This window comes from Gracilinanus agilis, chromosome 2, assembly GCF_016433145.1.
Source record: "Gracilinanus agilis isolate LMUSP501 chromosome 2, AgileGrace, whole genome shotgun sequence".
NCBI lineage: Eukaryota > Metazoa > Chordata > Mammalia > Didelphimorphia > Didelphidae > Gracilinanus > Gracilinanus agilis.
The window spans coordinates 144,036,764-144,058,964 of NC_058131.1; the positions used below are offsets into that span (position 1 = coordinate 144,036,764).

General features: G+C 40.4%; 1 protein-coding gene across 1 annotated transcript; it reads right to left on the reverse strand.

Moving 5' to 3' along the window:
• Positions 1-2,007: 2,007 nt before the first annotated feature.
• On the reverse strand, positions 2,008-5,876 carry LOC123233382 (probable E3 ubiquitin-protein ligase TRIML1). Its single transcript, XM_044659501.1, has 2 exons — positions 5,441-5,876; positions 2,008-3,518 (listed from the first exon to the last, which is right to left on the reverse strand). Exons 1-2 carry the CDS (start codon positions 5,874-5,876, stop codon positions 2,008-2,010), a joined length of 1,947 nt encoding a protein of 648 aa, XP_044515436.1.
• Positions 5,877-22,201: the final 16,325 nt, after the last annotated feature.

A 22,201-nucleotide genomic window follows, 5' to 3' on the forward strand; every position in this document is an offset into this window, starting at 1 on the left:
CAATTTCTTTTCATTTTGGGGGTCGAAGATTTCACATTTAAAGTACCTATAAGTAAAAAAAATTTCTAAGGAATTCTTTACATCTTTTATTCCCTACTATGCCACTTTATCATTACAGATGCAGGGTATAATGGAGTATAATTTGAGTTTTGGATTATTTAATATTTTCTGTGGCTCAAGTTAATATAATGGCTAAAAATCAACAAGATGCCAGTCTACTGGTGCTAAACACCTCCAGACTTACTTAGGTATGTTTTTATGTTTTTTAACAATTAAATTTTTCCCATCAGACTACTAGGGTTATTCTTAATAGGAATAGAGCCCAATGGAAAAAAAGAAAAATAAAACCTGAATTAATTCGGGAATGTACAATTGTTTTTTTCTTTCACTTCTTTGTTACTTTTTAAAGTAATTTTTTAGGTTTCTTTTCATTTTCTGGGTTTTTTGATTGAAGAGGAGCATCCATTTCTTTGTAGACTTGCTGCACGTGGATGGTAAAGAGGAGTGTTGTGTGTGACTTGGTTCTGAGGTCCTGGAAGTCATGGGGTTCCTGTGGGGATTGTCACCTCTGGCCAGGCATCTAGTGGAGAGTGGCGTGGGCAGATGTTGAGGGAAGCAGGGGCATGTTGGCTATTGGGAAGGCTGTGCCTTCCCTTGAAATGTGGCTTCTAAGACATGTGAAGGAAGAGAGACAACCTGAATGAGTTCCAGGGATGTAACAGGGGTGGACCTTTTCTTTTTCTTGTTTCTTGGTTGTTTGGTCCTTTTTGTTCATTTGTTTGTTTGTTTTGTTTTTTGTTTTTTGTTTGTTTGTATGAATGTCATTTGGGAGTCCTCTTTTCATTTTCTGGGTTTTTTGATTGAAGAGGAGCAGCCATTTCTTTGTAGACCTGCCGCACGTGCATTGTAAAGAGAAGTGATGTGTGTGACTTTTGGTTCTGAGGTCCTGGAAGTCATGGGATTCCCTTGGGGATTGTGACCTCTGTTCCAGTAGTCTAGTGATGAGTGGTGGGGGCAGGTGTTGAGGGAAGAAGGGGCATGTGGGCTATTGGGAAGGCTGGCCCTTCCCTTGAAATGTGGCTTCCAAGATATGTGAAGGAAGAGAGACAAACTGAATGAATTCCTGGGATGTAACAGGGTTGGTCTTTTTCTTTCTCAGGTTTCTCGGTTGGTTGGCTGTTTCTCTTTTATTTATTTATTTTTAGTTGTTTTTTTTTTTTTTGTTTTGTTTTGTTTTATCCTTTTTTTCTTTTTTTGTTTGTTTTGCTTTTTTGTTTGTTTTTTGTTCATTTGTTTGTTTGTTTTTGTTTTTTTGTTTGCTTTTTTTTGTTTCTTTGTTGGTTTGAATGTAATTTGGGAGTCCTCTTTTAATTTTCTGGTTTTTTTTTAATTGAAGAGTAGCATCCATTTCTTTGTAGACCTGCTGCTCCTGGAGGGTAAAGAGGAGTGATGTGTGTGACTTGTGGTTCTGAGGTCCTGGAAGTCATGGGATTCCCTTGGAGATTGTCATCTCTGGTCAGGTATCTAGTGGGGAGTGGCGGGGGAAGATGTTGAGGGAAGAAGGGGCATGTTGGCCATTGGGAAGGCTGTCCCTTCCCTTGAAATGTGGCTTCGAAGGCATGTGAAGGAAGAGAGACAAACTGAATGAATTCCTGGAATGTAACAGAGGTGGACCTCTTCTTTCTCATGTTTCTTGGTTGGTTAATTGTTTCTGTTTTTTTTTTTTTTTGTTTATTTTGTTTAATCCTTTTTTCTTTATCTGTTTGTTTTGTTTTTTTCTGTTTTATCCTTTTCTTCTTTTTTTGTTTGTTTTTCTTTTTTGTTTTTTTGTTGTGTTTTTTGTTTGTTTTTTTATTTTTTTTGTTGGGTTGAATATCATTTTGGAGTTCTCTTTTGATTTTCTGGGTTTTTTTATTGAAGAGGAGCATCTATTTCTTTGTAGACCTGCCACACGTGGATGGTAAAGAGGAGTGATGTGTGTGACTTGTGGTTCTGAGGTCCTGGAAGTCATGGGATTCCCTTGGGGATTGTGACCTCTGGTCTGGCTTCTAGTGGAGAGTGGCGTGGGCAGATATTGAGGGAAGCAGGGGCATGTCGGCCATTGGGAAAGCAAGGAGAGAAGCAAGGGCGAAGAGGTCCTTGGAAAGCTTGGCGAGCATGACTGTAGAGAAGAGATCCATCTGTGGCATCATAAAATGCCACATGTCCCCTGTCAAAGTCCAGGAAGATGCCCACTTTCTGCAGGGGCTGGCATTCTCGATAGCCGTAGTGTGGATTCCAGAGCAAGAAGGTCTGCCCAGAGGTGAGCCCCACTAGGACTCTCATGTCATCAGGCACGTGGGAGGGAATGCTGTTGGTGCTGTGTGCATCCGGGCAGATGCCCACTTCCCATTCTGTCAGACCTGCCACCTCCACTTCCCAATAATGTTTTCCGGAGGAGAAAGTCTGGGCCCCGAGGACAGTCAGAGTATTGAAGGAAGTGTCTTCCCGGCCAAGCAGGTCCTGAGGGGCCCCCCCACAACAGACACTCTTGAGATCCTGGGAGAGCACGAGGTGAGGACTGGCCGTTTGGGGATCCATGGTGATATCTCTGTGGAAGCTCCTGAGCATCTCTCTGAGACCAGTGATGGGCTGGCTGTCCCAGTGAGGGCAAGCCATGTTGGGTTCCAGAAGCAGCAGCTCCTCCTTCCTCTCCAAGATGTCCTTCCTATCCTGGAGCATCTGCAGGGGTTCCTTGTCCAAGGTGTCTTGCACTTCCTCGATCATGGCTTGCAGATGCTGCATCTGCTGCTCCAGTTTGACCCTGTTCTCCACGTACTGGTGCAGGTTGCGTGTGCTCTGCAGCCGCACTTGCTGCACCTGTCTCCTTTCTTCCTCCCAAAGGAGCTGATGCATCTTCTCGTATTCAGACCCAAGTGAACACACCAAGATGTTTGCCTCCACCTGGCACCGGGCTTCACTTCGGGCCACGCTGGCCAGGGCCATTTGGAGTTCCTCTTCCTTGGCCTGCAGGAGAGTGTGTGCCTCCTGGAGCATCTGGCGCCTCCCTTGAGCTGCCTCCTGCAAGGGCAGGACATGGTGATGCTCGTGCTGTGGGGCTGAGGAACAGCATTCACAGAGGGCGGCCCGGTCCTCCTCACAGAAGAGCTCCTCTCTCTTCCCATGTTGCCCACAGGTGGTGGGGCCCACTAGGCTGTGCAGCAGGTGAGGTCTGAGCCTTTGGCCAGTGAGACACAGATTCTGCAGGCTCCTGTTAGGCATCCAGTCTCCGCGGTGGATGGTTCCCCAGCAGCGAGGGCACTCGAATGTTGCCTGGGCTCCCTGGCAGCAGCGGAGGAGACATGGGGTGCAGAAGCTATGTCCACACCGCACAGTCACAGGGTCCCTGAAGTAGCCCAGGCAGATGGGGCACGTCAGTTCGTCCTTGAGTTGTCCCACCCAAGACCGGGCATCCATGTTGCCTGGCTTCTCAGATGCTGGTCCCAGGACAGAGAAGGCTGGCTCTTTGGCCTGGAGCTCTGGCAGCAGAGGAGGGCAGCCCTCAGCTGCAGAGGCCCTTTTATGTGGCTGGCTGGAGGGGAGCCCTCCCTTGACTCCACCCACCAAAGGAAGGTGTCAACTCCTGCCCTTGGGCCCCAAGGTGTGAACTCCCTCCTCTGCCTTGTCCAGTCAGACTCTGGTCTAGGGCTGAGTTCTCACCTGGCACCTGGGACCTGGGGCCTAGCCAAAATCTCCCTTCCCCCAAGGGCTTCACACCTGGACCCTTGAGCCACACTGGTTCTGGCCCTCCTTTCCCAGAGAAGCTGATTGACCTCAGTTTTCCTCCCAGTCTCCTGCCCAGGTGCCCACTGAGAAAGCTGTCCCTTCTCTTGAAATGTGGCTTCCAAGGCACGTGAGGAAGAGAGACAACCTGCATGAATTCCCGGGATGTAACAGAGGTGGTGCTTTTCTTTTTCATGTTTCTTGGTTGGTTGGTTGTTTTCGTTTGGTTTTCTTGTATTTTTTGTTTGTTGGTTGGTTTGAATGTCATTTTGGAGTTCTCTTTTGATTTTCTGGTTTTTTTGATTGAAGAGGAGCATCTATTTCTTTGTAGACCTGCCACATGTGGATGGTGAAGAGGAGTGATGTGTGTGACTTGTGGTTCTGAGGTCCTGGAAGTCATAGGATTCCCTTGGGGATTGTGACCTCTGGTCAGGCGTCTAGTGGGGAGTGGCGGGGGCAGATGTTGAGGGAAGAAGGGGCATATTGGCCATTGGGAAGGCTGTCCCTTCCCTTGAAATGTGGCTTCCAAGGCATGTGAAGGAAGAGACAACCTGAATGAATTCCTGGGATGTAACAGGGGTGGACCTTCTCTTTTTCATGTTTCTTAGTTGGTTGGTTGTTTTTGTTCATTTGTTTGTTTGCTTTTTTGGTTTTTTGTTTGTTTGTTTTTTGTTTCTTTGTTGGTTGGAATGTCATTTGGGAGTTCTCTTTTCATTTTCTGGGTTTTTTGATTGAAGAGGAGCACCCATTTCTTTGTAGACCTGCTGCTCCTGGATGGTAAAGAGGAGTGATGTGTGTGTGTGTGACTTGTGGTTCTGAGGTCCTGGAAGTCATGGGATTCCCTTGGGGATTGTGACCTCTGGCAGGTGTCTAGTGTAGAGTAGCTTGGGCAGATGTTGAGGGAAGAATGGGCATGTTGGCTATTGGGTAGGCTGTCCCTTCCCTTGAAATGTGGCTTCCAAGACATGTGAAGGAAGAGAGACAACCCTAATGAATTCCTGGAACATAACAGAGGTGGTCTTTTTCTTTCTCATGTTTCTTGGTTGGTTAATTGTTTCTCTTTGTTTATTTATTTATTTTTTGTTTTGTTTGTTTTTTGTTTTGTCCTTTTTTCTTTTTTTTTTGTTTGTTTTGCTTTTTGTTTTGCTTTTTTGTTTGTTTTGCTTTTTTGCTCTTTGTTTCTTTTTTTCTTTGTTGGTTTGAATGTCATTTGGGAGTTCTCTTTTCATTTTCTGGATTTTTTGATTGAAGAGGAGCATCCATTTCTTTGTAAATCTGCTGCACGTGGATGGTAAAGAGGAGTATTGTGTGTGACTTGTGGTTCTGTGGTCCTGGAAGTCATGGGGTTCCCTTGGGGATTGTGACCTCTGGTCAGGCTTCTAGTGGAGAGTGGCACAGGCAGATGTTGAGGGAAACAGGGGAATGTTGGCCATTGAGAAGGCTTCCCTTGAAATGTGGCTTCCGAGGCATATGAAGAAAGAGAGACAACCTCAATGAATTCCTGGGGTGTAACAGGAGTGGACCTTTTCTTTCTCATGTTTCTTGGTTGGTTGTTTTTGTTTTATTTGTTTGTTTTGTTTTGTTTTATTTGTTTGTTTCTTTTTTTATTTGTTGGTTTGAATGTCATTTGGGAGTTCTCTTTTTATTTTCTGAGTTTTTTGATTGAAGAGGAGCATACTTTTCTTTGTAGAGCTGCTGCATGTGGGTGGTAAAGAAGAGTGATGTGCTTGATTTGTGGTTCTGAGGTCCTGGAAGTCATGGGGTTCCCATGGGAATTGTGACCTCTGTTTAGACATCTGGTGGAGAGTGGAGGGGGCAGATGTTGAGGGAAGCAGGGGCATGTTGGTGAGGGAGACTACAGAGAAGAGAAGAGATCCATCTGTGGCATCAGAAAATGCCACTTGTCCCCTGTCAAAGTCCAGGAAGATGCCCACTTTCTGCAGGGGCTGGCATTCTCGATGGCCATAGTGTGGATTCCAGAGCAAGAAGACCTGCCCAGAGGAGAACCCCACTAGGACCTTCATGTCATCAGGCACGTGGGAGGGACTGATGTTGATGCTGTGTGCATCCGGGCAGATGCCCACTTCCCAGTCTTTCAAACCTGCCGCTTCCATTTCCTAATAGTCTTTTAAGGGGAAAAGATCTAGTCCCTGAATCATTTAGAGCTTAATTTTTTTAAAAGTCTCTTTATTCTGTCTTTTTCTTTACAATCTCTTGCGTTTTTCATGTTAAGTATTTATAAGTCCCCCCAAATCCTTTTTTTCCCCATTCTCTTTGGAATATATGTGTGTTTTTTAATTCCAATATAGTTTTTAATTCCCTTTCCCCCCTTCTTTTAATGTAGTGTGTGTTTCCTCAAGATTCCACCGATAATTGTGTTCTTTTTGTTTTTTGGTATTTTTTATTGATAGTTATATTCTTTTCCTCAATTCTCCATTGCCTTAGGCTCTTGAGTTCTTTTAGCACAATTCATTTCCTATAATGTCCTCAGTTTTAAAAATATTCCTGAAATGTTGCATTTTACTTTCTACTTCATCATTTATTGCTAATTTATCATATCATTTTTCGTTCATTAAATTTTTAAATCTCCAAGGGTTTCTCTCAATATAAGTGAAATATATCTTGTTTTAATTCTCTCACAGTGTTTTTTCTTCCTTTTTATTCATCATTTGAATTAGGTTTTCAAATACTGTTAGAATGTTATCATATATTCATCCCTCTTCTTCCAATCTTCTCTTTTGAAGTCTCCACACTCCACACTTCCAATCTTTCTTAATCTACCCAAGTTCATGTTCTCCTACCAACCTACTGTATTTTTTAAATAAAATTTTGAACCTCTCTATTTTATTCCTATCATTTAACAACTGTGGTTTAAAATAATATATCAGGTATGTTTTTATGGTGCCACAGTTGTAGACATTGTTAAATCTCTTTTCTTAATGTTAGAATTTTTATTAATGCTGATGGAATTCGAATATATTGTTTATTATCACCTTTTTACTGGTGATAAAACATATAGCATATAAGTTACTTGACCTGTATCTCATTTCTAGTAATGGAATTCAGGATATCAAACTATTTTTTTCAGCTTCAGGTCTCTCTTTTTCCATCATTCCATGATGCTTCCCTTTTGCTCTGTTGGTCAGTATATTTCCTCTCTTCTATTTTGATCTTATTTCCAAGAGGTTCAAGCATGTCTATTTCTTGTTTATTCTTTCATAAACTGTGATAATGTTCAGATGTAGTATTAAATAGTAATCATGCATTGGAATTACACTTATCTAAAAGTTACATCCCAATGTGACAGATACCTCCTATGGATTTTGCCTAAGGTACATGAGAGAGATGACAGAAAATCAGCCTGGTGCTTATATCTTTATTCCCCATCCATAAAATATGAATATATCAACTTTTAAGCCCTGCCCTGCTAAAACTTCCTAGAGCTCAAAGAAGGAAAAGTCTTCCTCAAGAACACTAATTTTTTTTCTGACCTGCTGGTTTGACAGGTTTCCTGTGGTGTACAGATCCTATCAAGTTCTTCAAACTCTCTTGATGGAGGCTTTGTTGACAGAAAAGTGTTGAGGGATAACATTTTTTTTGGAAAAGTCACCAAGAGGTGAAAGAGATCTCAACCAGAGGCAAGAGTTTCTGAGGGATAAACAGTCATACTCCTTTATTTGAACATTACCATGGAAAGGACAGAGCTGTGTAACTGTGGGCACAATGTTCAGATGTCTGCAGAGGGCAGAACTTAATCACACTGAGCATGAATAAGATGTCAAAGTATTTTGGATAATTTCAAATAAATTTCCTTTTTATAAAATGAAAATGTTCAGGTAAACTAGCAATATGCTAGAGTAAAAAGACCATTAGATTTGGTCATTCAGAGGACCCAAATCCAGGTGCTAGTTCAGATATTTGCAATTTGCGTGAAGTTGGACAAGTTACTTCCCTTTTTATGGTCTCCTGTTTATTCACCTTGATATGTACTTGGCATATAAGAAAGGTTAATAAATGCTGTTGCCTCTCTTTGCCTTACCTGTAAAATGAAGGACATAGAGTAGATCGGTGGTCCTTAAAATCTTCTATGTTAAACTTTCTAAGAGATTGGGCTCTGTCTGATTTATGGAAAGGAATAATTTAAAAATCAACTTACTAGTAAGAGAAGTAGTCCTCTTGAGTGTGATATGTCTATATATGAGAGTCAATAGAAGTTCATTTTGGGTATTTGGCTGCCAAACAGCTGCTGTTTCTCTTTGTTGGTATTCTGGTGAAACTGCAAACCAAAACATAAGCCCCAAATAAGAATGATTTCCTGGAGTTTCTGAGCTCCTGATTTTTTTTTTCATATTTTCATTGCTTTAACTTCTTTTGTTTTCCACTTTCACTTTCTTCTCTTTGATCTCAACTCTTTTATTTACATCATCATCATTGAATAATGGACCTAGGGGGCTCAGTTTGAATTTCCCAAGGGCCCAGGACAAATGGAAGGAATAAAATCTACCCTCATTCTCTTTTGAAACGTGTAAGTTCTTACTCTGCAGTTCATGGTCACAGATTTGTATCTGGGCGAGAATTGGGAAGGAGGGGAAGTTTGTTTTAAATGCCCATTTTGAGACCTTTCCATTTATTCTTCTCCCCCATCCAATAAGTAAGTGCCTGTCGGTTGTCAGGAAGGAAAGATATTTTTAATCTTGCCAAATTTTAGGGACTTTAATGAATTAACTACTCTTGGGAGTGTTTGTAATTTCGTATTGTAAAAATGGAATGAAGAGTAAAGGTATTACGTAGCCCTAGAATATCATATACTGAGTATAGACAATATTTGTTGAATTGAGCTCAAAGATATGAACTACTAGCTGTGGAATTTTGGGTATGAATAGAGAAAATAGAGATTTTTAGAGATGGTGGCTGCATGGGGGGACTTTTTTGGAACCTCAAATGATACTAAATGGAAATCTATTCTGCTTCTATATAAAACTGGTCTTAGACACGGGTCAAAGTTGGAAGAACATTGTTGGAAGAACATTGAAATGGCACCATGATGAAATGTAAATAGCCAGAAAGCCTGGTGGCATCTTGTAAAAAGGTCAGAGGTACAAAAACTGGGACTCAAGGAAACTTAAATAATACTTTGTTTTAGGATTTAACACCCCTCCCCTACATTTCACTCTGGATTTGGCATTCAGGGCCTTCAGAATAATGAAACCTTCAGTGCTGCAACAGCCTCTTCTTAGGTCTCATTATCTCAACCCTTTCTCTCACCCTTCTCTCCAGTAGATTCTTCATACAGATTCCAGACTAATCTTCTTTATGAATAGACTTTGTCATGTCACTCTACAGGTTAAAAGAAAAAAATAAAAGTCTTTTATTGTCTGTTATTTTCTGTCAAGCAAAGTTCAAACATAGCACTGCCTAGCATTGAAAGCCCTTTACCACCTGGTGCTTGCTACCCTACTCATGCTCCTTATCTTATTATTCACCTTCACATAGACTAGGCTTCTGACAAACTAAAATGTTCTCTCCTCCTTCCTCCACACACCCTTCCTCACACTTTTTTCTGTTTCTCTAATGTCCTATTATTGCTTCCCTGTTGAATCTATACATTTTTGAAAGCCCAATTCAAAGGTCGCCTTCTATTTAATTTAAACCTTTTAGAAATCTTTGTCAGTAATATTGCTGCCTGCCTCCACTTTTATCTCACAAAGCTCTATGAATGTATTTCTCTATTACCCTTGTCTGGTACTATTAGGTATTTTATCTCTGCTTGTTAGGATCTTATCTATTTACTAAACTATAAATTCTGTGAGGGACTGTCTTTGTTTTTCCCTCAGTATCTATTGCACATGGTAGGATCATTACAAATGTGTATTGAATCTGAGTTAACTGAACCAAAATCTCATTATGTTTTGATAAGACACTGGGTTTTCCGGCAATTTTATCTTAGTTGTTAACAATCCCTGACTACAAAGCAATTCTATGAGGTTCAGAATTAGATATTCAGAAAATGGGCTAAAATCCTGGAGAAATGTTATTTAAAATCCCAATTCTACAGGAAGTTTTGGTGACCCAAACTAGTGAAGTCTATTTTCTTCTTTCACCTAAATTTACATTTATCTTTAGTGTTATCCTCTGACCTTTTTGTAGTTGAGACAAAATTCAAGTGAGTAGAAACATTGATAAATATACTTATTCAGTAGAAGATGTACTGTGTTCATTAATTGACTGTCACTGAGAGAAAAGTTGGGGAAAGAAAACGCAAGCCCTTTTCTTGAACTTTCCTCAGTATTTGAGGGAAATTGAATTCATGGATTCAGCTAGAGAGCTGCTTTGAGATGCCCATATGGCTAATGGCTCTCATTGATCTCTTGTTCTTGTCTTTGGCTCAGTCCTATTTCTTTCTCCTTTTTCCTTTTGCCCCCCTATGCTACCTCTCATTGCTGGCTCAGCACTGTGTAGTGCTAGGAAGCATGATGCATTTACTACAGCAACTGCTTCTCAGTTATTAAATATTAATACATTTTTTCAGTTTATCTCCCCCTCCAGACTGTGCATATTTCTTTTTTTCCCTTTTAACATTATTATTATAATTTGCTTCTCTTCTTCTAGATTGTCCTTAACTTCTGGTCTTTCCATTTCCAATTTATTATTTTTCTTTTGTTTCTTTGGTAAGGCTTACCATTAGAGATTCCAATGTTTCTATACTACTCAATATATTTGTTGTTTAGGTCATAAATTCTGCTCTCATAATTGCCATTTCTTTTTTGAGAAATAGCATATTGTAGTTCCCTGTACTCCTTAAATTCCATAGGATTCTCCATCTCAGCAAATATTTTACTAATTTTCCTTTGTTTTACATTATTTATTCATTGATGCCTAAATTTATTTACTAGATTGATCATATTTCCTCCTATTATTACTATTTTTCCTTTTGGTTTACTTGCATGTTTAAAACTTTAGCAGTTTCTTCTTCTTGAAATCTTTGGAAATTTCAATCCCCGCCCTCCCATTTTTCCTATCATTCACATTCTGATTCTCTCTGCTGATTGTGGTTTCTTTTGGGAATGATGTCTCAGTCTCCTCCCATATGGGGCTCCAGCCTAGGTCTCTGGCACAATTGATTTTGGGGTCATAAAACTGGTCTCAGCTGGATATTATACTTTTCCCTTGAGTCGTAGGATGAGGCATAACAGTTCTCTTCCTCCTGCTATGTAGTGTTCTGGCTTGGTGTTTTATCCAACTTCTTTTGTGCCTTAGTTCTTTGGCATTCATTGCATGTTTTGAGCTTTACAAGACCAGTATTATAGGGTTTTCTGCCTTAGTGCTGGTCTCCTGGCACTGGAAATTTAGATCTTTGCAGCACTTGTTCTACAGTGTTGAAACCCCTACCAGGGTTTTGCTCCTAACCATATGTGGCTGTGACAGGGCAGATCTCCAAAGCTAGACACTGAAAAGAAGGAAGGAGGACAAGAGTGTGAAGACTGATTTCGTTGTGATCCTCTGTTATGCTCATGGGTCTGCTGGTAGAAAGGGAAGTAGGGAGGGATGTTTTAAATTCAAAGTCAGTGAATACCATTTAATTGGTTTAAACCAGTGGCCCCCCCTGGATCGATGCAGTACCCACTTTGAAAAAAGGCTTTTACTTGACCTTAAAATCCCTTAATTTCCACCTTAATCCTTTTCTTTCACTGACACATTTCTCAAACATGTAATATATGTAAAAAACTCATTTATATTTCACTTTAAATGTTATAAAACACTTTATTCATAATAACACCATGAAAAAGGCAGGGCAAGTATAATTATTATTCCCATATTATACAAGAGGAAACTGAAGTTATGAAAAGTCCAGTGACTTATCCATGATCACAGAACTTTTTTCAGGAGAGTTATTTGATAAACATTTACAGTTGTTGTTCAGTTGTTTCACTCATGTCCGACTCTTCATGCCCCCATATACAGTTTTCTTGACAAAGACACTGGAATACTTTGCCATTTTTGTCTCTAAATCATTTTATAGATGAGGAACTGAGGCATACAGGGTTAAATGACTTGCTTAAGGTTACACAGCTAGTAAGTATCTGAGGCCATATTTGAACTCAGGTCTTCTTGATGCCAGCCCTAGCAGTATATATGTTCCTACAACCTAGCTGTCTAGCAGCACAACCCTAATAATAGAGATCTAGAGTTAGAAGGAACCCCAGAGACCTTCTATTCTAATCTTCTCATATGATAGAAGGGGAAACTAAGGCCAAAGAGGGCTAGACTTTCTCAAGGTCATATAGATAGTAATCATCAGAGACTACATTTGAACCATGGCTTCTGACTGGAGACAGATATTTGATCTTATGCCATGGTTATTGTGTCTAATAGCTTCTATAGGTGCAACACCTGCTGTCACCTGGCTTCCTTCAGGTGACAGTTAAAACCCAACCTTTTACAGCAAGCTGTTCCTTCTCTCCCTTAATTCTAAAACCTCTCTTCTATTGATTATCCTGTCTATATCTTGGCTCATATTTGCTACTATGTTGTCTCCCTATCTTGACTGTGGGCTTCCTGAGAGTCTGGACTATCTTTTATCTTTCTTTGTATCCCCAATACTTAGCAGAGTGCCTGGAACTTAGTAGGTACTTAATAAATGTTTATGTTCTGGAGAGTGAAGAAAAACACAGATGAGTGGTTGATATAAGGCAGCCAATCAGTCCATAAACATTATCCTTTTCTTATGGAGGATAACCTGGGCAAATGGTACTTCTATCTCCTGAGCATTTGGGAAAAATAAAAGATTACAGCTGGACACCTGAAAGAAAGAAAAGCAAGGAGTGGTTAAAAAAAGTCATTGTTGCACATTCCTTTGGAGGAAGAGAGAATAATACTGAAGTAGGGGGAGAACATTAGTACTTGACTTGACAAATCAGGGAGGTAGATGAGGAGAAGGAGATTATCTGGTATATGACTGGGTAAGATGAGGGGCAACATGAAGAATATTTAATGTGACATCTTGGTGAAATGGGAGGCAGAACTGATGTGTAGGATAGGAATAAGACTTGAATAAAACTTGAAACATAATATTGAGTATGTATGTTGGGAGTGTGGTGACCTATAGAGTGTATGGGTGAGAGTATGTATGTCTGTTGGGAATGCCTAGCAAACTCATCTCGGAGCTTCCTATATACCAATTATGGGGAACCTTTTGGAACTTTTTAGGGACCCTGTGCCATGCTCCCCCCCCCCCACTGCCCATCCCCATTGCATGCCATGCCCCACCCCCTGGCTGCATGCAGGGGTGTGGCTGCCAATGTTCCATTAGGATACCAGTATGTACAATTCGAGGAATACATAGTCATTTTCTTCCTGGAGGTGGCAGTGTACCCAGTGCAATTTCTACACAGTGCTTGAGTCATATTAAAAGGAAAAGGGCAAGTGACCTAATGAGCATCATTCCCATGTGTTGGACCAGGGAATATTCAGTAAAAGTGAAAGCTGCCCCATGAGAAGGCAGGGGTCATTCTCTAAGGTATCCCAAGGGAGGTAGCCAGAACCAGAGTGGATGGAATTTCCTAGAAACCTCAGGCATTTGGTAGGCCTTTGAGGCACTGAGACCACTGGCTAGGGGCCTTGGATTTTCTTTGCTTTGTGGTTATTTCTTGCATACCCAACAGTCTGAGGGACCTTCTTTAGCTACTGCTTCCCCCAATTGAATTAGGGAATTATCTGCCCAGTTAGCTGGGTGCTGAAATAACAGTGAAGGTTTTGGGGATGGGATTGGATGTTATTTAGGCCTGTATCAGAAATGTAATCGGGGTTTGGGAAGGTCACCCAAGCCTAGTGCAAGCAGAGCCAGACACTGAAATGACACAAACACCCACTAATTTGTTAAATGGAAGTTGTTTTAATTATTAACAAGGGAAAGGTAAGAAAGGATTTTGACAATCTTAAGCTAAGGTTTTCTATCTAAACCCCACAAGATCTAAATGTCCTGTCACCAGGAGTCTTTGTGGATTTAGCTACACTGAGTTCACTTATCTGTCTAGGGACCCAGATCCTAATATAAATATCCTACACTAAGCCAAACCAAGCCCCCGTTAGGTGTTAATGGAGATAGTTAGGTAGGACATGGCCCAAGAAGAGGGTTTTGGATCCTAAAGGACCCAAATCAAATTCTCCCAGACAGATGGCTCAGCTGTACAGTATCACACAGAAAACTCAGCAGATGTTTCAATCAAGTAACAGGGAAGCAGGTACAATGGAGAAGTTCAGATATAACACAGCCAGCAAAAGCAGGTACCCATTTCCCCTCCAGGTAAACCCTAGAGAGTGAATATGAACCAGCACAAGGTCAACTGACTCTCCCAGTAGAATTCTAGAATTCCTTACTCTGCTTTCCCATGTCTCTGCCCTCTGCAAATACACTTAACTTTACTTATAACAGTGCTCATAGTTCAAAACCCTGGAAAAGACCCAGAATGTGAGGAGGGAATAATCATGGGGTCAGGTAGTTAAGAATTAAGGCAACAGGTATTAACAGAGGGGATTAAGATAGCAAAGAGAGGGGAAGGAGACTACTTATTCCAAAGTATCCTGAAACTTTGAGGTCTTCCACCCACTCACAGGAACAGGTGTCTCCATCTCCTCTTTTGCCACCTCTTTCTGGGGGGATAAAGGTTTTAATTTGAGAGACATGAGTCCATGTATTCTGTCCTTCCAGTTTTACAGCAGTGGAAGTGGTTAGGATGGCTCTCTGGGGACCCTCCCATCAAGGTGTTAGCTGGTTCAAGCCCTCCATTTGGGCCAGGTATGTGATTTTCTTTCTATCCTCCTTTGAAGGATTAGGGAAGATCTGATTAGCATATTCCCTTAAGGCTTGGGGAATGGGGCTCAGCCCTAGAATTGCTCAGAGTTTTTTAAAATTAGAGTCAGTACAATCAGTAGGGCCTAGACCCAATCAATTCTTTGCTTACAAAAGCAAGACTGTTATCTGTTCTATTGGGGAAAGCCACTTTCTGGTCCAGGGAGCCTGGGGGGAGGGTGGCCTCATCTGGGGCTGAGCTGAGCTCAACTGCACTCAGACTCAGCAACAGTGGAGAGGCTAGAATGCCCCACCCCCTGTGTTTGGGGGCAGGACCAGCCTCCCAGCTGCTCAAGCCAGGGACCTGTGCCATGCCCATGGGCTGATTTCTGAATGCCATCTGGTACATGTGCCATAGGTTCACCATCACCAATTTAAATCACTATAGCCTTCTAACTTTATAAGCCCAGGCGATCGTTGACATACCCATATGAAACCTAATTCTTATTTAAGAAACACAGGTAGTACAGGGGATAGAATTAATCATGGATAAATTGTGCAATAATTTTGTCTGTCACAGTTTCCTCATCGTTAAAATAGAGATAACAGCACCTACCTCTCAGGATTGTTGTGGGGATAAGATGAAATGGCATTTGTAAAGTGTTTTGTGAACCTTAAAGTGTTATATAAACACCAATCTTCTTTGCATGAAGTTCCTTTTAAAATGAGATTTTTTTTAGTGGGGGATGGGAGGACATTATCCAGAGGTCTATGGTTAGTGATGGTAATTCTCCCAATATCCCAAGTGTTCAGCATTCCTCCCTTGTCTTATACACACATGAAATAATTACAAATAGTTCACCTTTAATAAAAAAAATCCTCCTCATCCCTTAGAGTTTTAGCAGGTTTGCATTTTTGAACCAACGTGTAACTTATTTGTTCAGGGAGGTTCCTCTTTTTCCTCCTATGTCTCTTGAGTGGCCATGGGCTTTTTCTAAGCAAACATTTTTAGTCAGTAACAGAGTACTCCTGTTTGAAAAGCCACCCCTATTCATTCCTGACTCCTGAGACAGGGAAGAAGGCGCTGTCCTGTTTGGGGAAGAAATTTTCAAGACATTCTTAAGATCTTCCCTTTATTCTCTCTGGCATCACCCAGGGAATTTCCAAGTGAAGTGGGGTGGGAGAGACTAGCTTTGGATCACAGTTAGAGAAGTATGATCGTTTGCTCAACCCACTTGCCAGTCACGCTAACAGACATTTGGAATTTTCTCCTGCCTCTAGCTTCACTTTCTATTAAAGCAGCTGTTTTTCAGACAGGTGATAAAATCTTTTCTGGGCTTGTTTCTAGACTGACTGGATCATTTTATATCTTTTTTGAGTAGTTGGTTTAGATACATGCAAATGAGAAAGCCAAAATATAGCCTATCCATAGTAGAGGCACCACATGAATCTTCAGCTGTTTGAAGAGTAACCCAACTATTGAGTCAATAATTTGACAAAGAATACACTTTATCTGTCTAGAAGGATTTTCTACACTCCCATTGAAAAGCCCCATTCATTTGTTCTAACTAGTAATTGATAAAGGAAACGAGTTCATAAAGCCTATTTTGTTATAATACTTTCTTGCACAGTTTTGTAACCTTGATGTTACCTCAGTTTTCCTACCCATAATATAGGTATGCAAACATTATCACAGCCTATGAAAGCCCATTATTTGTCATCTTGTTCACAGCAATATATTCAAGGAGAGGAAGATTCACTTTAGGTAGAATGGAACAGAGGAAAGAGAATTGAACTTGAAGCCACAAAGTATGAAATAAAATCTCAGCTTTGCTGTTTACTGTAACCTGTGTGACCTTTGACGAGTCATTTAATTGACATCCCCAGGCTTCAATTTCCTCTTCTGTAAAATGAAGAGGGTTGAATTAGATAACAAGTGAGATGAATAGTTAGAACATTTATTAAGTACTTCCTAAGCATTGTGGTAGGAGCCATAGATTCAAATCAAAGCAAGCAAGATAATTGCCACTAAGGATCATATTCTAGTAGGGAAATGTAATATATTAAGGAGAACTGGAAGGAAAGAGGTACATGGCTGGCTATGTCTTTCCCTATTTTGGCAAGGAATGTCCTTTAGCATTCTCAGGAAGATTCTCCTGATGGAAGAGTTATAAGTTTCCTTCATTGGTAGTGAGGGGATGAAGAGTAGGAGTCACCTGAGAAAGGACTGAACAACAACTCCCAGCTCACCTCTAGCCCCTTTTCCTCCATAGAGTTCTCTCCTAGAGGAACCTTTGAGATCACTGACACTATCTTTCGTTGAGCTAGGAAACCATCTTCTCCCCAGAGCCTCTCCAGCCCTAAAGCTGCATGTTAAATCCTAGAAGCACAATTTCATGAATAAAAGTTGCTCCTGGGAAGGCACTGATTGAATACATAGTTTCTCCTGTATCTCAGAAGGCTCACTGTAAGCCTATCTCCACAACACTAGCTGTTTCAGACTTCAAAACTCTTTAGCAACATTTCTCATCATACTAAGAGAACATAGATGGGATGTGTCCTCCTAGATGTCCTTTTCAGAGGGGAAGATTCTTGGAAAAGTTAAATAATCCACACAGGGGAGACAACACACACTGGGATCTCTCTCGTTTCTTCCATTTACTATTCAGCTATATCCCAGTGGTGTTCCTACACAGAAGGAGGGCTCAACAGTGATCTAGAGATTGAGTACTTCCTACCCCTAGCTCACCTGTCACCTTTTTTCCCCCCTAGACTAATGATGACTCTGCCCATGCTTGGTATACCACTAGCTACTTCCTCCTACAATTTAGGTACTTAAATCTAAAACCAGACAGTTCAAGATGTAATTGATACCTTGTTAATGTTCCCTCTCTGTCTTTCTGTGATTTATGTATAAATATATATATACATATATATATATATATATTGTGTAAGAGCTCTTCAGTAACACAGAAGCAGTTGGAATGTTTTTTTTTTCATGCATTTGAAAACCCTGAATGAAAAGGATCTTTACCCCTACCCCTTTTTCTGATCCTGGGTCTCCCTATCTTACTCAGGCTAGAAGCACAGTAGCCACTCACTGGCCTTCTCTCAGTAGAGGATGGAAGGCATGGAAACTTTAGTCTTTAATTTTCTAACCTTGGCTAGTTTATCTTTCCTTAGGCAGTCTGGAGGTCTTCCACTCTTAGGAGTTCACTAGTAAGGTGAGGAAAGAGTGTAGACATTTGATCAATAGACCCCACTGCAGCTTCTGAACTCAACTGATTCACCAGTCTCAGTCTCCACAACGGTGGGTACTGTTGGCATATACCTCTATGCCTGGCCCTATTTTAAAAATCTGGACCTTTGATTTCCTCAGAATATGAAACTTTCACTGGAGAAACTCCCTCAACCAAAGCAGTTGGTTACTATAGTTACTACATTAAGAATGATTGAAATAGAAAAAAAATGTTACATAATATGATGGAAAGAGCACTGACTTAATTGTGGGGATAAGATCTGCCCCGCCTCAATTTTTTAATCTGGAAACTGGGGATATTAATATCTGTTTTGCAAGTCATTGTGAGAATCAAATGATATGGTTTGGTGAAAACATTATAAAATTTAAAGACTATATAAATGTGAGCTATTCTAATGATTAACAACAAAATATTAATAAAATATTGTATCATTTAGAGTAGCCATCTCGCAAAATTTTGTAGTGTGATGAATTAAGGGGGACTTTCTGCTCCTTAGTGGATTCTACAATCTTTTGAAGCCCTGAGTATTCTCTTCTGTCTTCTCTTAAGGACTCTTCATATGCCTGGATTGACTGAAACTGTCCAATTTGAGATGTTTCACGCCACTCTTCCCTCTCCCATATCAGAAAGACCAGTCCTGTACCCATTTCTTCAGAAGTACACTCTGCTATACATCAGAATTTAGTTGATAAGAGAGAAGAGTCCTTTATAAAGTGTTAACCAACTAATATGGAAGATTCCTGCCAAAAGACATAATCCTTTCTTAGGTAAGATGCATCCCTATTAAGAAGGCCATTAAAGACTAACATAATAATGGAGGAGATTTTTTGGATGGTAAGATAAATTATGGTGGTGGTTGCTGTGGGGTTATGTGCTTTTTGTAGTCATTTAATCCCTTTTCAGTCATGTCCGACTCCATTCAGGATTTTCTTGCCAAATATACTGGAGTGGTTTGCCATTTATTTTTCAAGCTCATTTAACAGCTGAGGAAACTGAGTCAAACAGGGTTAAGTGATTTTACTAGCGCCACATAACTAGTAAGTGTCAGAGGCTAGATTTGAACTCAGAAAAATGGGTCTTCCTGACTTCAGACCCAGGGCTCTATCCATTGAGCCACCTAGCTGCTTTTAGTGCCTCTTAAATCACACTATATGAGTGTGATCTATCACCAGTTTCAACTGTTACCCAGATAGCCAGGTGGTACAGTGGATAGAGCACAGGATCTGGAGTCAGGAAGACCTCATTTCAAATGTGGTCTTAGATACTTACTGTATGACCTGAACAAGTCATTTAACTTCCTTTTACTTCAATTTCCTTATTTGTAAAATGGAGGAAATAATTAGCAACTGCATCCCAGGATTGCTTTGAGGTGAAATGAAATAATATTTATAAAGCACTTCATAAATCCCAACACACTATATAAATGTTAGCTATTATTTTTGTTGTTACTTAGGTGTTATTGATGGTAGTCTCTTTTGCTAGTGCTCATCTGTGTTTTGTCTCATATGCCTGGATGTAATCCAGGGATTTGTTCTATCTATACTTTGTATTTTAGTGATCCTATCATTTTGCAAAGTTTCAATTATCTCTATGCACATGATTCTCAGATTACCTACTAAGTCACTGCTTCTCTCCTGAATTCCAGGTTCATATTGCAAATTGCCTGTTGGATATCTCTACATGGATGTCTAAACAGCACCTCCAATTCAATAATGTGTCCAAGATGGCATTCATGATCCATTTCTCAAATCCACTCCATCTTCCAAACTTCCTTGTTTTTATTGAGGACGGCATTCTTCAGGCACCCATATTCATAACCTCAGTGCCATTCTTGACTCTTCATTCTCCTTCCTTATATGAACCTAAATAGTTATTAAATCTGGTCAATTATATTCTTTAATCTTACATGCCTTTTGCCCCACTCATATGCCTACCACCCTCATTCAAGATTTCTTTGCCTTTCATTTGAACCATTTTAAAATCTTGGTATCCCTATCCAAGGTTGTCATCATCCTAATCCAATAATACTCACCTCCCAGGGTTGTTGTGAGGATCAAATGGAATACTTAGCACGTGCCTGGCACATAGTAGGTACTCTAAAAAATGTCTGTTTATTTTTTCTTTTCCTCCTTAGCTGCCAGATTGATATTCCTAAAGCCCAGGTCTAAAGCTTTTGCTACCTTATTTCTCAAGAACGTTAACTGGCTCCCTGTTAATTCAAGGATAAAATACAAATTCCTCTGATTGGCATTTTAAGCCCTTAACGATCTTGCTTTCTATCTTTCCAGGCTGACTTTCCATTATTGCCCCTTATACATTTTATGTTCAAGCCAAACTTTGCTTCTCATTCCCCATATATGATATTGTATTTCCAAACTTTTTGTTTTTATGTCAACTATCTTCCCTATCTGAAATGCCCTCCTTCCTTATCTCTCTTTCATAATCCTTAGTTTCATTCTAGACCCAGATCGAGGGCCATCTCTTACACAGGGCCTTTCCTGATGCTCCAATTATAAATTGTTCCCTACCCCAAGAATGTTATGTACTTATTATTTTTTACTGGTGTACTTATTGTCCTCTCAAGGAGCCTTAATAATAATTGCTCACATTTATATGGTCCTTTAAGGTTTGCAAATTGTTTTACACATTTGATCATTTGATTCTCATAGCAATATTTTATTGATAAGAAAACCAAGTAGAATGTAAGCACTTTGAGGGCAGAAACTTTTGTCAGTTTGTGTATTTGTATCCCCTACTCCTAGCATGGTGCCTGACACATAATAGGCAGCTAATAAATACTTAATTGGATCGGATTAAATTAAATGATAGGCCTGAGTAGGATGCTACATATTGTTAAGGAACAATTTCTCATAAAAATAACAAAAGATGAACAATCTACTAATTTATTAAATAAATTCAAATAACAAACAACAGAATATAAATGTATATGTGATATAAATGTATAAAACATTAAAATATAGCATAAATGCTATAGAATATGATATATTGTAAATGTATAATATAAATGTAAAGGATGTCATCAGAGATATATAGTGGGCTGGGAAGAAGGTGAGACATTAATGTAGTGACCCCCGGGGATAAGTGAAAGACAGTGCAGGATTGAGTTTGGCATCAGAGGACCAGGTTCAGCTTTTTACTACCACTTAAATTCTCTAAGTCTTAGTTTCCTCATTAGAATAAATGAAGGGTTAAACACACTGACCTCTATTGTTTCTATGATATGATGCTCTCCTCTATCCTTCCAGCTCCTAATGTTCTCTCTCCAAAAATTACTTTGTATTTATTTGGCATCTGTTATATTTATACTTATCCCTGTATATGTTACTTCTTCCAATTGAATGCAAGCTCCTTATGGGCAGAGAATCTTTTTGAGGGATCTGAAGCCAACATGGTTGATTTGCCCAGAATCATTTAGCTAATGTTAGAGGCCAGATTTGAATTTGAGAAGATGAACCTTCCTCATTCTAGACCTGACACTTCATCTGCTGGTTGCCTAATTTCCCTGATGCCCTAGCCTAACTTCTTCCCCCATGTTCTTTCACAGCTCATGTTCTTCCTCGATAGAAAAGATTTGCTCTTGTTCTAGTTCACTGCCTGTTGTCTAGACAGAATTCTAAGAAGAGAACCTCAGTAATAGGAAAAATGCCAGGAAGAACCAATGCAGGCTTTTCAGAAGAGCATGTTTATAGTATAATCATTTGTAGTTTCAAAGTACTTAATTGGAACTTAAATCTTTTTTTTCCTTTTTACTCCTCTATCAACACCTCTACCTCCCAAAGAACACCAGACAGCCCCTATTCTGTAGATAAAGGAACTGGAAGTCTAGAAGAGCTAGATAGTGTCACCAATGATGGGCCAGTAGCTGAGCCAGGACAAGGGCTGGAGTTCTGGGCTTACACGCTTTGCTGCCCTCAGTCATCAGGCCTTCCTCCTCCCCCAACGTTTGAAAGCAGGAGATTTGGATGGGGCCTGCTTTGTATTCCTGACTCTCATGGCTGCCAGGCTGAACTCCGTACCACATATTTTTTTAAAGGCCCAGGGCTCAATCAGGGTTCCCCAGATGTGAAACGTCTAGGAATGGATCCCAGGCAGCTGATGGAATTTTCTACTTGGTTATTAATGGTGCCAGTCAAATCTCCTTCATCCTTGGGCTTGCTGCACACATTAGGTATTTGGCCTTTATGAACTTCCTCCAACCTAAACCAGAGGAAACTGCCATCTGAAGCTGTCACTGCCCCAGGAGCCTTGGCCCTTCCATGCGAGCTTGCTTGGAGGGCTGTGAGGCAGCACTTTTCAGAAATGATGTAAAAACACAGCCTCTCCCAGCAGTTCCCCAGCTCCCTCAGGCAGTGACAGTATCTTGGATCCT